The following is a 16,244-nucleotide window of genomic DNA, read 5'->3' on the forward strand; positions in this document are numbered from 1 at the left end:
ATGATTAGATTAACGAATTATTTACGAAGAAAGAAAATTGGATGAAAAATTTAGTAAATTAATTGTCGATAACTAATCATTAATGGCTACACTTATGTATATACATATATCTTTGTTAACAATATTTATTAATAAGAACAAACACGACTTATATGTACATATATCAACAATGCAAAAATATAAAATCAACAGCTACATAACTAAAAGCGCATTTTTTTATCATTTATATTATAATATAAGAAGAATTATAGAAGTAAAACTATATACAGTCCAGGCTTATGCTAATAATGCGAGTTATCGTACAATAATTCGGTTCTCGTTTTGAACACAACGACAATTTAAGTACAATTATTGTTATTGTTCGATGGGTTTAATCATTGCGTGGCAATCATATTACTTTTATCTACATTTTGACTCGTACTTAGCGTTACAGTCTTGCAACCGATCGCGGTTATTATATTTTCCATTACTCCGTGATCGTATCTCGTACCACGTAGATTAGTTATCACGCTCACGTCTTGACTAAAATCTTTCGATACCAAATTAGCTGGCAGCTTCATCTTGATTTCCTCAATGATGCCGTTCTGTATTTCTAGCGCCAAATTAAATTGATGAACTTTGTTGTCTTCAGCAGGTACATCTACAACGCGTGTTACCGTGAATTTTGGTGTTTTACCATAATTCCATTCCCAGGAACGAAATTCGCTTATTAATTTGTCCAATCCTGAAAATAATAATTAAAAACTATTAGACAGAGAATTATACCTTTTTTAATATTTATATACCTGGAAACCAGTCCTCGGTAGGATTGATATATTGAAATCCTTTTTGATGTTGAATGAGATCCTGTCCACCATCATCAAGAACAAGAGCTTTAGTGCGAAGATATTCCCAGCCTATTGCAGTAATAAGTTTGTCCATTTGTATATGAGAATTTATATCAATTAAATTTTTTATTGAAGATCTTATGGATGCAGTAGCATTTGTTTCTATACCATCCTGTAATACAAATAAACATATTTTAGTTTTGAAATTTAAAATTATAAGAAAATTAAATTCTGTTTTTATATTCAGCAACTAGAAAAATTATATTTCAGAAAAGTATAAAAATTCTGTCATATTATGTTTTGAAGAAAGCAATTAGAAATAGATCTTTTAATAGTGATTATAAATAATATCTATCTTGCGACATAATTGAAAATAATTTACCTCTTTCTTCTCGAGTGCTAAGCTTAAAGCTGTTTTGTTTACATTGACCAATAGGGTGCAGTGATGATATGCGTTAGGCCGTCCTAATTTTGCTGCAGTACCAGATATCTGCGTTTTAAAATAGTTAAGGATATATAGGTAAGTTTTTGCAAAGCGCAAAGCTTTGCTCTTATGTAGGTTGTTCCAACTGGGTTTTTAATGTTACTTCGTACAAAATAAAGAAAAGTCTGTTAGTGTTTTCCTTGAGAATATTCTACTTTTATAAAATGAATATAAATTTTTAAATAAATCATTACACGCTATTAAAATTTTAGAATATACAACTAAGGATTCTGCAATATAAAACGTCACATACATATACACATGCCCCTTAAAGTTAAGATAATTTTACAATTATTTTATATACATATATTTATTATTATTTCATAATTACTTTACAATTAACTTCGTTCCAGCAAATTAAGCACTGACTAATGTAGTCATTGAAAATGTAATTTTGGAACACCCTGAATAAAAAAATATATATGTAGGTATTTTTAATACATTACATGAAAGGATACTTTGTACTTCTCTTCGACAACGATGTCCTCGCGTTTATTAACCTCGGCTTCTACACCCCATTCTCGATACAAAGCTCTGGTAATGATATCCAGATTGTATCTTCGATTATACCGTTCCCGTGGCGTGAAGAAGGACAAATTCAAATTACCATGATCATGATAGACAGTACCACCACCACTGTTACGTCGGACCAGAACTATACCGCGTTTTTCAGCCAGTTGAGTGTTGTGCTCAATCCATGGATTTTGATGTCGTCCTATTACTACACACGGGTCGTTACGCCATAGGAGTAATACGTGGTGATTCGTAAAATTATAGTTGTTATAGAGCCAATGTTCTAACGCTAAGTTGGTGAACACATCTGTGGCTTGCGATATGAATACTGATTTCGTAATCGAATCATTAGCATCATTCTGCTTTTCGTTAAAGCTCGTTGAGTATTTAGACATGTGATACAAATTATTGTATTGGGGTTTTCGTTTAATAATGATCATAAATCTGTTTATCAGAGACATTTTCCTTTCGTTGTACACGTGTAAGTAGAATTTATTTTTCATACACACGCAAAATAACTGCCTACTTTTTTTTATGTCACGATAAATCAAACGATAGGTACGTATGTCAGTACCGATATGAAAATCGTACTCCTTGGAAGCTTTGCACGATATTAGACTTGTAAAATCAGTCTTTGATTACTAAATTCGTGAGACTTCTTTTAACACCTTCGTTTTTTATAGCGGAATCAACCTTGACAGTGTTTAATATTTTTATCTGTAGATAGCACCCTTACTGACAAAATCTCGAAAAGTTAGATTGAATGGCTGTTATAGAAATTAGGTAATCGTGAAGGGCAATTGTTTGATGCAACCACTTCCACGTTTGATCCAGGGAGTTAATACGGTATCGGATACCTAAACAGTCTCGGCAGTCCTTTTGCATTCCTCCGTGTGCTGACAGTTTGGAAAGTATTCAAATTATCCGCAGCGAACGGTATACGGTGACTAGGGCGACCTCTTCCTCTCTATCAACGCGTAAATTCTGTCCAAGATTCTTCTTGTAATGTTACAACACTTGAGAATAAATTGCACGCAATTACGAATCGGAATTAAAATTCACTCATGCACTCTTCGATTCACTGTGAATGCTCTAGCGGGAGATTTTAATGTTATATAAACTCCTACTATAGTTGAAGAAAGTAGTGGGAGGTCTTTAAACCTCCATGTGGGAGGTTATCTAAGTTCACAGCACAAAGTACAGGCAGTACCGCTGACCTGCTCATGATAACACGTCACAGATGTATATAGTTCTTCGTAATTGACTCTCTCCCGCGAAGTTTCAGACTCGTAAATAGTACCATGCATATCCTTCCGTATTCTCCCTAATTTTTTTATATGAATATATTTGCCAAAAAATTGTATTCTGTGTGAATTTTATTCATTATAATATTGTCTATTATTAGATTAAACAAAAAAATGTTAACGATGGAAAATTAATTTGTTATAAATTTTAAACTATGCTATTCCGTTTAAAGGTTATAAGTAATTACATTATATTTGGAAAAATATTACCAGATTTTGTAAAAATATCTATATTACATGTACTTTTTTCAGCATTTTTAAATAACAAATATGGATAAAATAAAGTTTATGTAAAATAGAGTATTAAAAATGTATGCACTTCTTATTTTTTTATCTATATAAACTTTTGTCTTTATTGTACGATATTGTGCTTCGTATTTATATGCTAATAACAGCTAAGTAATACTGTATGGTATTGGAAGAAGTAATTAAGGCCAATTTGATAAGAATATATCCCCTACTCTTCCGTATCATGCGTTCACACTACTATTGCATTTATAACTATGCTGATAAATGACATTTTTAATTACTCTGATACAAATTTTTATCCTTATTGGCCCTTACCATACACACAACTGATCACAGTTTGTCAGTTTTCTTTCTAATGTATTTTATATCAGCTGTCACGTGATTTTTATCTAATATTGTACGAATTGTCTTTAACCGTGCTCGTTAAAATGAAAGCTGATCATAATTTAATTTTGACTGGAACGTTTCATGTAGAAATCGCATACGTGAAATACGATTTCGTGAACAAGATAAGATTTGTATTTTTTTAAGAAAAGCAGATACGATGAGCACTTTATGCGTAATTATAATTTGCTATATTTAAACGAGTAGCTTATATGTATTATTGAATTTGTTGAAGATACAATAAAAATATTTAATATTTATATTTTAATAATGTATAATTTTGCAATAATGATGGTTTTAGTTAAACAAATATTTTACTACCCTTTATTTATAATATATATAAAGGATATAAATCTTTTTAAGGCATTTATCAGAGTTTATTCAGAAAAGTAACAATTTTTGTACAACATATATATATATATATATATATATATATATATATATATATATATATCACTTATAGATGAATAGAATTTTGATTGGTATTGGTGATTATTTTAACGTGTAATATTACTAAAAAGCATTTTAGTGTATTATATTTCAAAAAAAGTATGTGTTAGGTAAGAAAAGTACATATTATGGCTATGTTCTTAATTGCAAACATATCGACGAAAATTTTCTCACGTAAAATTCAAACTGGTATTTACAAGAATTTGCTTAGTAAGCGCCTACAATTTATTTGCGCATCGGCTTTTTCGACTGTGAAAGTAAGATTTTGTAGTAACATAATTGTTAGCGATACTGCCAAAATTTCAATTATATTATTTTGAAAAATATTTAGGTGCTGGACCCTACGATACGAAAACACATAGAAAATCAAAAAATAATGGAGAAATTACAATATCCTGAAGCGTATCGCGATGAAACTATTGTCGATAATTATCATGGTGTCGAGGTTAGAATAAGGAAAAAGATAATCTTTTTAAATGAAGTTTATACGTAAATATGTTCATAAACAACATTTCTTTGATGATAGAAACAGTTTATCTTAATAAACTAATAGTAGTACAAAATATATTTCTACTTTTTAGTTAAACATAATAATAAATTTTATTCAAAATAGAAATTACAAACAATATAAAGCGTGAGACTTTATCATTCTTATTACCAGGTTCAAGATTCATATAGATGGTTAGAAGATCCTGATTCTGAAAAGACTAAAGCATTTGTTGATGCTCAGAATGCTGTTACCATACCATATTTAGCTTCATGTAAAGCACGTCAAGATATTCATGATCGATTAAAACAATTATGGGATTTTCCAAAATATTCATGTCCTGCTAGATATGGAAATAAGTATTATTTCTATAAAAATACTGGCTTACAAAACCAAAGGTAATAATAGTAAATATTAATCTATGTTTGATTATTACACATGAATATTTCTTTTTCAAGTGTTCTGTATGTACAAGATACATTGGATAGTGAACCTAGAATATTCTTAGATCCAAATACTTTCTCAGAAGATGGTACCATTGCAATTACTAGTAGTAAATTTAGCGAAGATGGTAGCATATATGCATATGGTTTATCTATTAGCGGATCTGACTGGTGTACAATCCATTTTATGAATACAGAAACTGGTACAATTTGCATTTTTATCTGTAAAAAGAATTTTTAATTACATGGCTCATTGTCTCAATGCTTAAATAATACATACAGGTGAAAAATACCCAGAAATTTTGGAAAAAGTAAAATTTTCTCCAATAACATGGACTCACGACAATCGCGGAATCTTTTATGGTTGTTACCCTGATCAGAAAGGTAAAACCGATGGTTCAGAAACAGAAGGTAATCGAGATCAAAAGCTATGTTATCATATTGTTGGTACACCTCAGTCAGAAGATGTCATTGTAGTTGAATTTCCTGAAGAACCTTTATGGAGGATGTGAGTGATACATTATGTATGTGTTTTAACAAAATTGATTAATTGTAAATACGTATGATTGCATCCTATGTGTTTCATACAAACATATTTAATTAAATATTACCTAACACACTTGTTGCATATGTTTCTCTATCTTTAGAGGCGCACAAGTTTCTGATTGTGGAAAATGGTTAATTGTTACACCTGTGAAAGATTGTAGAGATAATTTAGTTTACTTTACGGAATTGAAACCAGGGAAAAAAATAACAGAAAAGTTACAATTAACCCAAGTAGTTGACAAACTTGAAGCTGATTATGAAGTTAGTGATAATAGTAGCATGAATATTTATTCGTTTAGTTTTAATATCTTTTTACTACTTAACTTTTTGTTTCTTAATTAGTATGTAACAAACGATGATACCAAGGCTATATTTCGGACAAATAAAAACGCTCCGAATTACAAATTAATAGCTATAGATTTATTGGATTATAAACAAGAAAAATGGATTGATCTTTTACCAGAACATCCTGATAATGTATTAGATTGGGCACATGCAGTTGATGGTGATAAATTTGTAGCTTGTTATATTGCAGATGTTAAGGTAACCATGAATTAATATTACTCAAAACAAATACAAAAGATTGTAACATAATGATGAAAAAATTTAGTATTAAACGAAGTAAAAATGAAGTTATGATATCATTAATCTTGTTTGTTTTTTGTAGAATATTTTACAATTACACAGTTTAACAAATGGTGAAAAACTTAGAATATTTCCACTTGATGTTGGTACAATAGTTAATTTTGCGGGACAAAAAAAATATTCCGAAATATTTTATCAATTCAAATCATTTCTAGTTCCTGGTGTCATATACAAAGTTGATTTGAAAAATGAAGAAGAACCACAAGTTAGTATTAACTTCACAAATAATAGTGATATTACTAGGAACGTAACTTTAAAGAAAGTTAAAAAAAATTGTACGTGTACATATATAAATGTATTTATAGGTACTACGGGAAATTAAAGTAAAAAATTTTGATCCAAGTTTGTACAAGACTAGTCAAATATTTTATACAAGCAAAGATGGTACAAAGATTCCAATGTTTATAGTAATGAAACATGTAAGTATTGTTTAAATTCATTAAATTTATACTAAACAAGGTACAATAATGTATCTTTTATTCAGGATGCAGTTTTGGATGGTTCTATGCCGGCTTTATTATATGGTTACGGAGGCTTTAATGTTAGCATTCAACCGACGTTTAGCGTTACAAAGCTGGTGTTTGTTCAGCATTTAAATGGAGTACTTGCTGTGGCAAATATTCGTGGTGGCGGGTAAGTTGAGTAAGCAACCACGTTAGTCGAATGTGTTTCTGATATATAATATTTTATTATGTATTTTAGTGAATATGGAGAAAAATGGCATAATGGAGGACGATTTTTTAACAAACAAAATGTATTTGATGATTTCCAAGCTGCTGCTGAATATTTGGTCGAGAAAGGTTATACTACTTCTTCGAAACTAAGTATTTTAGGTGCCAGTAATGGAGGTTTATTAGTTGCTGCATGCGTAAATCAAAGACCTGATCTATTTGGTGCTGCAATTGCTCAAGTTGGGTAAGTCGATATGCTAATTTTATTAAAAAATGTTTATCTTCTATTTTATCTTATATTTTATGTTTTACATTTATCGTACAGGGTAATGGATATGTTACGTTTCCATAAATTTACCATTGGTGTTGCTTGGGTATCTGATTATGGTAGTTCGGATGACTCAAAACATTTTGAAAATCTTTTAAAATATTCCCCGTTGCATAATGTGAGAATCCCGGAGAATGGACAGTATCCCGCAACATTATTATTAACTGCCGATCACGATGATCGAGTGGTGCCATTGCACAGTCTAAAACTTATCGCCACTCTGCAGTGTACGTTGGGAAAATTACCACAACAAACGAATCCTTTACTAATTAAAATAGAGACTAAAGCCGGACATGGTGGTGGAAAACCGACTATGAAAGTGGTTAGTATTAACATATAATAATCATGCATACATAATTAACATTGTATTTTTCATTTCAGATCGAAGAGAGTACAGACATTTTAGCATTTATTGTGAAATCATTGAACTTAGAATTTAAACTGTAACATATATCAAGAATATTAACATTCTTATATTTGATACTAAGTACAGGTCTTTTAACACAATTCTGTCCATGGATCAAATCCTTTGTAGTTTATCCTTCTCTGACTGTTGTGTTACTAATATGGATATAATATGTTAGTAGAAAAAAAAAAAAAATGAAAAACTTACTTTGTTCCTAACACTTAATTGGACAGAATTAATTTTAATACATTCGAGAACATTAATGCTATACAATGGGAAATGTTTTACGTTATGATCGTTCATATTACAAAATAATATTTCGAAATATTCTAGAATGCTTTTTAGCAAATTATTTTATAGTAAAAATCTTTTTTGTATCAAATAAAAAATTTATGTAATTTACTTTAGCCTATCTCCCCCATTTAATGTAACAAAATACATTTTCTAATTCACGTTACTACCTTCTAAGATTAAGTGATAATATTGATCAAATTATGTACAATGTTATTTTTTATTTTTATTAAATATTGAATAACAAGAAAAGATTTTATTGATAAAATATATTATTGGACTTTTATGTTTTACGTACATTTAACATTAAAAAATTAGGAAAAATAATATAGGATATCTTATTTTTTTTTACAATATTTGTTTATAAAGTTTATAACAAACTATATATAAAATTTAACAACATACATTAACAGTATTTTTGTCTCTAACTGCTATAATAGTATCACAATTCATAATATGTAATCCTTAAATGTGGATTTGTGTCTTTAATATTATTAAATTTATTAATCAAATTTCAACATTAACTTTTGGAAATAGAATATTAATATAACGAATATGTTTGATTGTACTTTCCAGATTAATTTGTTCAGGAACTTTTATTTATTATAGTCTTGTGCGAAATATTTATAATGAACGAAATAAATTATTGAATGATGCATTACAAAACTATTTCAGACGATTTAAATTGTTTATATTCTTTAATTTGAAGCAAATTTGCCCGAATACAAAGCAAATATATAAAACTAAAGTGTTATTTATTTTGAAAATAAGATATGCATAACAAAAGTTCATATTAAACACTTAGTATAATAAAAATAAATATAACATCACTAGCAAAAACGAATATGTGCGTTTTATTTTTATACATTGTTCTATGTGCTTGTAAAAAATTATATCTATGTATATTATGTTATTAACTAATATTTCGTAGGTCGTTCATGAAAATCTTTTTAGTATAAAAGCGGTGGAAAGTCAATAGTTCTTAGTACTATTTACATCGCATGTGCAATACCCTGAATATGATTAATTATGGCACGTGATAGATTTAACCCAATGCCTGAACGCAAATATTAATGTTTAGATTTGAATGTATTTGATATATAATTTGTAAGTTCATTTAATTTCCATATCACATTTGACAATCGAAACCAGTAGTGAACAGAGCGGTGAAAAATTGTGAAAACAGTTTACCCATGTATTGTTCTTCTTTTACTGGCCACATACCCTCCATGAAACCAATGTGGCCGCCGCGGGATGTTACAACAACAGCTACATTTTTAGTTTCTGATATTTCTTTTACTGGTATGGCTAAACGAAAAAAAAGATATTAAAAAAGGTTATTATCATAAATAAATTATCTTAAATAAATAATATAAGAAATAAGCATGACTAATGTAATTATTTGGTGGCTTAAAATAATAAGTTACCTTGAAATGGTTGAAATGGGTCATCTGCAGCGCTGAGACACAATAATGGCACATCAATCAAATGTAATTTGTCATGTATGGTTGCATTGGAATAGTATTCTTCTACATTTTTGTAACCGAATTGTTTCACCGTAAAATGTGAATCAAACTCTCTCAATGTTTGACTCTGATCACATAAAGAAAGAAAACACATTTTAAAAATAATAACATTAATTTTAAATAAATTTTAAGAGTAAATATTTTATAGTAATTCTAGTAGACAAGCTTACTTTAAGAATAGTGTCAATGTCAACGTCGAACATTCCGGTTTCCGAAGAATAGTGCAAACGCCGTAAATTCTTACGAAGTGTGCTGGCCAAATACTTATTTAACATCAAATTAAAATAATTCTCTTCCGTACTTTTCGTTGCAGCGAATACGTTCCATGGCACGGATATCAAGAATCCCCCTTTCAGTTTTCCTTTTGCCGTTACTCCTTGTCGTGCTAAATAATTACCTAAAATTAATCTGAAAAAATACATGCATAACAAGAAACATTATCATTATATCGCTACCGATACTGTCATAATATATTAATTACATCTCTTATCTGCCTTCTGTGTATAGATATGAGGACGACGAACAAACAAATGATTTACACACAGTAATACACACATATATATACACTTATACAACTGTCCTGCATATAAGGAAAAGATTTTTTCATTACCCTCCCATCGAGATTCCTGTCGCTCCCAGAGGCACATGAGGGTGAATCTTCTTCACGTATTCGATAACCTCTGATAAATCGTCACTATTTGCAGCGCAATACATTCGTGGAGTCTGAAATTGTACAATTATTCGATTAAACTTCCATTCCAATTTCCAAGAAAGAAGGATAAGTAGACTGAACGTGTAGAATTGAAACAACTCAAGAACAATAAGATAAAATACCATTGACTTTGTTCTCAATGCATTTTCATTCATTCATTAATTTCACACAGTAGAGTTCTATATATATGTACATGTAAATATATATATACATATTACTAAATATAAATTACTAAAGCAGACAAGTTAATAAAGAAATATGATAGAAAGATCAATACATATTTTTTATATAAAATTTATATATGTTCGTATACCTTTAATTCTACACCTCCTAACCCCCTGTTGTTGAAGATTACGCATCGTATCCCAACTTTTTTTGCGGACGAGACAAGGCACTTGATATATTCTGCTTGACTTGCGCCAGTGAGTCCTGGCAAAATAATCACGATGGGCGAAGTAACGGAACATCCCTGTTCCGCCCAATCCAGGGCCACTTCACCCCCATCCGACAAGGTCAGAATCTCTCTGTACGACAATTGATTAATTAGATCGAAAGCAAACGAGTCTGGTAATTAGCTTGTAATCGTGCACTTCAAGACAAGAGCGGTCATTAATCTTTGCTTGTACCATGCTACAATAAGTTCTTCTGACGTAAGAAAAAAAGTATACATTACTTAGGATAATTAATATTCTGATATAAAAATGCTAGTATTTGAATCAACAATTTAATACAAAAATAATTTGATTAACAATTAACATCTTTGATTTTAATATTTCAATATCAGTCAGATAATTTTCTTTATTTTCAATTGTAAGCTATCTTTATTGCACTATTTTTTTCTCTTCTCATATAGGAATTTATTTTGTACAAAAATAGGAATAACGTTAGACGTAAACTTACCAACCTTTTATAGTGAATAGGTGGCAAAATTCGCGATCTAAGAAGGCTTGCTATAATGGTTTGTGCCCTGGATTCGAAACACCATAAGGTTGGCCAAAATTTGTTCCTCACTAGAGATACGTGCTCTTCTAGGAATGATCGGAATGGTCCATTCGCACATACCAGCATAGGCGTCTGAAAGTCATTTAAAAGGCTTGCTATTTTTTTCATCAACTTATTGGTCGCAATGAGCGGTCTAATCAACGAACATTAGAGCTGAGCAGCTGCTGGGGATTGAAGATAATTTATAAGTACCAAAGAAATTGAAAGAATATATTTATTCATGATAACTTTTTGTTGCTTGGCTGCTGCAATCACTTTTCGATTATTATGTACTAGTACGGGAAAATATTTTTCGACCGTTATATTAGTTTAATAACGAATTACAAATTCTCTATAGATATAAATTTAGGAAACATTCGATAATTGTATTAAAATGGGGAGTCAAGCGTTGCAATTATGAAGATAGAGAAACGATTTTATTTCTTGAAATAAAAATTTTAGACTTGCTGAACGTAGAAATGGATAATGCGAGTAAAAGAGAAAGAGGGACTGAGATATTCGACAAATATTGAAGGGTCGTAACAAGCTGCAAACTTTAACTCAGAAAATGTTTATTTTTGATTTGTGGTCGATGAAACTTTTACCAACACCTTTTTCAGACACGATATAATTTAGCGTATATTTATCTATTTGATAAACGATAATACATATCAGTAAGTAAGTATAATTCAGATTATATCATGCTTGGTCTTATTTTCATCAGGAAGATTTCTTAAATACATTAGTAAAAGTTTAATTTAAAAAAAGTCAAAAATAAAAATGTTTTACTTTTGAATTAGTACCTAAATACATTATCTCAACGATATCTGACACTGGATCATATTACATTACTCGATTGCGGCGGGCCATCGAGCCTCTGGCTGGATTAAGGGAATCTCTCGCCCCCCCCCGCCCCTTTTCTCCCCTCTTAGTAACGATGACGACTGTGCAAACCAGGATCTGTTTGTACGATTATCAGATGTTTCTTGTAATTATTTATAAGTTTTTATGAACGAATAAAATCTTTACTTCACGAGTAGCGTTTCTTGTACTGTATGTACATGGCTCATAAAAAAAATTTAAAGAGAGGTAGATCGATTATCATCGGTAAGTTCATAAAGAACTTTCTGTGATAGTGGATATAAAATAGATAAAGACTATAATTTGTATCAGTTTTTGGAAAACACTGTTTATATTTATATATTCTCAAATGATTTGATGTTACATACATGGTGAGTTGATGTTACATACATGGTGAGTTGATGTTACGTAAGCCATAAACATCATTTTCATTTCCATAAAAAGAAATCGATTAATATACATATATAACATAGTACTTGAAATACATTTATGTAAGTTAATTCAATTCTATGTTTTGTTACATGTACAGGGTTATGCATCTAACTCGGAACTCGCACTTGCGAGTACATTGAGAATGGCAACAGTGTAACACGAGGCTTACTACTTCAGTCAAATGTTGTGAACCATCTATGAGCTATCGAATACTGATATTAAATCTGTGATTTAAAGATACGTTCGGATTCTGATTGTTCTAAAGTAAATAACTTTTGTAGTTTTCCGACTAGTTCGAACGCAGTTCACAACAATTGTGGCATTTGAATGCGATTTTGAATAAAAATTACATTGCAATTACATTTCAGATAAGCATAATTCAAGATATCAGTTATTAAAACATTGAGTTACATGTGCAAACAAAACCGCGTTCACTTGCGTGTTTCGAAATTTCGGGAGCTCGCAGGGACATGAAATCGTTGGGTGAAGATCTGCCAGGCTCGCTTTTTCAGCGATTGTCCTCTCCTTAGTGCGACGTCGAGTTTAAAGTCCTTCGCCAACAACCAAACCACTCTGCGTTCTCACTTAATTATACTTCTAATAACAGCTAATAAATGGCTTACGACATTTGATTGTAGTAGGAAACGTATATATTACACTGTGACCGCTCTCAATGTTCTCACGAGTGCGAGTCCTAAGTTAAGTGAATAACCTACCCTGTACGTATAGAAAGGTACAGTCTTTGTTATTGAAGTACGATAACTTAAATTTACAAAAGTAAGACTTTTTCCATTGTTCTGTTTATATTGATACAAAATTATACGTTAATGTATGGAAATACATTGTCCGTTTCCATTTACACTTTAACCACAAAAAAACCACATATACACCTTGCATGTGTTTGCAGCAAGTGTAACATAATCTCTACATCAGGTTCTGTAGATACTTTAAGATCACTATATATTCCACGTCTTTAGATCGAATGAAAAAAGAAGAGAAAGATAAAATCAACCAATATACGGTCCTGAGAAGATATTCTGCACATCGATTTTTTTCCTTGATAGATGAACATACTTTTTCATGATGAATAATTTTTTAAATTTCACTTTTTTTTATCTGCTTTCTTGCCACATTCAGTTTTGTATTTTGTATTCTTTAGTTTCTGATCACGCTAGTAACTCACTGCTAGATATATATTTACTGCTTTCAATAAATCGTAAAAACAAATTTAATGTTTATCTATGTATGTAGATAATAACTGAGCACGTGAATACAGAGATGTTTATGATTACCTAGTATTGTATTATTTTTAATTCGAGTAGTTGTTATTTAGCAAATACATACGATGTTACCTGTTCCGGTGTTGCGTGCGCTGCGCGCGCACACCGAATGCGCGTACAATATGTTCAGTGCAAGTGCCTCGGAGTTTTTAAGGTCGAATTAATAGATGGTACATCTCCTCGTGGCTCATACGAACCATGAAGGGTGTGTGAGAGTTTGAAGTATTCGTAATCGAATCATATCGCGGAAGTCCTGATAATATATCGACACAAATTAATGAAATGATAAGGAAAATTCTTTGACTGGAAATTTCTCGATAGATTAATCAAACGTGATTATCACGGAATGTTAATAAAGTTGCAAAAGATCTATTTAGGTCGTATCATTAATAGATTAACATGGAATATACAGCAAATATCTTCTATTTTATATTGCAATTTTTAATTAATTCATATCAAATAATATAAATTCTTCATCGTTATTTATAAACAAGTTGCTTATATATGATATTAGAGATATTAGATTTTCAGGGATGAATTATGTATGGTTAAGGTTAATGTACTTTAAGATTATCAATGCGGTCATTGATGATTCAACTTTTTAGTTTTTCCTCATAATAAGTCCATCTGCGAGTAGCGATTATTTCTGCGTGAAAGTAAATAACTTTCGCTTACAATAAGCCTTAGAATGAATTTAATGTTTCAAGTTGTGTTGGCGAAGTTTATCTTTCTACAATAAATGGCGTTAATAGAATGAAGGCAGACACTATAGACGCGTGACTCTGGACTAAATGTGGTGCTGATTGAATTTAACGAAGGTTAAAAGTCTGCGGATAAATGCGATCCGCCGCGCCGTCGTGTGTAATTCAATTGAAAATTTAGATTCAGTTCCAAAATATTCATACGTGGGAACCTGTTTACCTATTATTAAATTTTACTTTCAATCATGTACTAATTTCTGTATTATTCTTTTACGATTTATATTAATAACATTAAAAGTTTATATTAAAGTTATTATTTTAAAATTTTCTGTTATCTATCTTCTGCTTTTAGAAAAACGTTTAATTTATAAATATAGTATCTTCTCTAGAAACAAAAATAATATATTATTCATAATATTTAAATTATCACTTTATATCCTCATCATTTTTCTACTAAAATCCACAGGTATATTGATATTACTGTTATAAAATCATATTAAGTGCCTGTACTCAATCGGTCAATTTATTAATGATTCATAATAAGGTATACTTTATTTTTTTCCATTGTTCTATTCGCGCGATTCGTAACTAGTAATTAATTTCCAGAAAAATAGTAACAAAATGAAACAGAAGGTGTATTTATCAAGTTACTCACTTTAACAACTTCAAAAAGGTAATAAGCGCAGAATCCAACGCCCAGCAGCGCCCCGTAGTAGGTCGTCGGAATGTCGAGAAGTGGTCCGAATAAATTCAACATCGTGCACTTTATCGATATGTGCGACGTGCGACAGCTGCTGTCACTGGCGTGACGTGAACTCCAATGATTACCAAGACCGTTGACAATCTTTGCTCGTCGAATGCCGATGGCGAACAACCGATTGCTGAGCTTTAGGATAGACTCGGTTGACCACGCGCATGACGTTCGAATAATTGAACAGATAACTACATATAGATATACCTCACTAGACGACCAACCGGTACCGCTAGTCATACATCGACTATACAGAGACGTATACTCGAGATTCAGTCACGTGCACACCAGTGGATCCGCTCACATTCATGGACTAACCTTATATCATTCTATACGTATACGCATCCAGAGTATAGGAGTCGTGTGCAGAATATACAGTACACATATAATCGAAAATTCTGTAATATATACAATGATCTCAACTTTTTTATTAGCACCGTTAGTGTAACTATGCTTCGATCATTTTACACATGTTAAGCTGTATTTACTGAAGATAAAATTTTAGGTACAAGTTACTTATGTACGAAGTATTCACATACGTGTGTTAGTGACATCGTATTGTTAACATATACAAAACATTGGTTTTCTTATTTATACATGGTATCGTGATATTTATTTTAGTTTGTTGTATATTTGTGTGTAGACTTTCTTAAATGTATCTATGCCCGAGCAAATTATCGAATTTATGTTATGCTTTCGTACTGTTTTTACAATTGAAGTTATATTGTGGAGCAATTATATTTATCGAACATGATTACGAGCCGACAAAATTTCGCTTACATAAGTGTTCATGAGTTCGTCCACATGTCGCTTAATGTGTGTCATACCGTTTATTTTCAATAAATCGCGCCTATTTTATACAGGGTTGTAATTTGGCGAAATCGTCCCCCTACTTAAACTTCAATTTCAGGCGGATACGGAAATAGTTTTATATATTAATACTTAATGTAAAAAATGGAATACACATTTTAA

General features: G+C 30.8%; 4 protein-coding genes across 5 annotated transcripts; 1 reads left to right on the plus strand and 3 right to left on the minus strand.

Annotated features, from left to right (window-relative positions):
* Window positions 1–37: 37 nt before the first annotated feature.
* On the minus strand, window positions 38–2,397 carry LOC132905701 (lipoyltransferase 1, mitochondrial). 2 transcript variants are annotated; one of them, XM_060957289.1, is made up of 4 exons: window positions 1,758–2,397; window positions 1,210–1,317; window positions 786–999; window positions 38–724 (listed from the first exon to the last, which is right to left on the minus strand). In XM_060957289.1, the coding sequence occupies exons 1-4, from the start codon at window positions 2,325–2,327 to the stop codon at window positions 375–377; spliced, it is 1,242 nt and encodes a 413-aa protein (XP_060813272.1). In that variant the 5' UTR covers window positions 2,328–2,397; the 3' UTR covers window positions 38–374. The 2 variants fall into 2 exon arrangements, with proteins under 2 accessions (XP_060813272.1, XP_060813274.1); XM_060957291.1 differs by having other exon boundaries at window positions 1,770–2,375.
* Window positions 2,398–2,512: 115 nt separating this feature from the next.
* Window positions 2,513–3,032, minus strand: LOC132905717 (uncharacterized). Its single transcript, XM_060957318.1, has one exon. The coding sequence runs from the start codon at window positions 2,707–2,709 to the stop codon at window positions 2,557–2,559; it is 153 nt and encodes a 50-aa protein (XP_060813301.1). The 5' UTR covers window positions 2,710–3,032; the 3' UTR covers window positions 2,513–2,556.
* Window positions 3,033–4,259: 1,227 nt separating this feature from the next.
* Window positions 4,260–8,139, plus strand: LOC132905354 (prolyl endopeptidase). Its single transcript, XM_060956555.1, has 13 exons — window positions 4,260–4,468; window positions 4,543–4,656; window positions 4,873–5,096; window positions 5,157–5,344; window positions 5,424–5,649; window positions 5,789–5,948; window positions 6,030–6,230; window positions 6,355–6,537; window positions 6,638–6,751; window positions 6,817–6,965; window positions 7,035–7,247; window positions 7,329–7,653; window positions 7,713–8,139. Exons 1-13 carry the CDS (start codon window positions 4,340–4,342, stop codon window positions 7,776–7,778), a joined length of 2,292 nt encoding a protein of 763 aa, XP_060812538.1. The 5' UTR covers window positions 4,260–4,339; the 3' UTR covers window positions 7,779–8,139.
* A 720-nt stretch (window positions 8,140–8,859) lies between these two features.
* Window positions 8,860–15,477, minus strand: LOC132905356 (phospholipase ABHD3). Its single transcript, XM_060956562.1, has 7 exons — window positions 15,177–15,477; window positions 11,171–11,340; window positions 10,580–10,790; window positions 10,165–10,277; window positions 9,725–9,962; window positions 9,456–9,621; window positions 8,860–9,336 (listed from the first exon to the last, which is right to left on the minus strand). The coding sequence occupies exons 1-7, from the start codon at window positions 15,276–15,278 to the stop codon at window positions 9,158–9,160; spliced, it is 1,179 nt and encodes a 392-aa protein (XP_060812545.1). The 5' UTR covers window positions 15,279–15,477; the 3' UTR covers window positions 8,860–9,157.
* Between the last annotated feature and the right edge of the window lie 767 nt (window positions 15,478–16,244).

The sequence above is a fragment of the Bombus pascuorum genome, chromosome 3 (assembly GCF_905332965.1).
Source record: "Bombus pascuorum chromosome 3, iyBomPasc1.1, whole genome shotgun sequence".
In the NCBI taxonomy this organism is placed as follows: Eukaryota; Metazoa; Arthropoda; class Insecta; order Hymenoptera; family Apidae; genus Bombus; species Bombus pascuorum.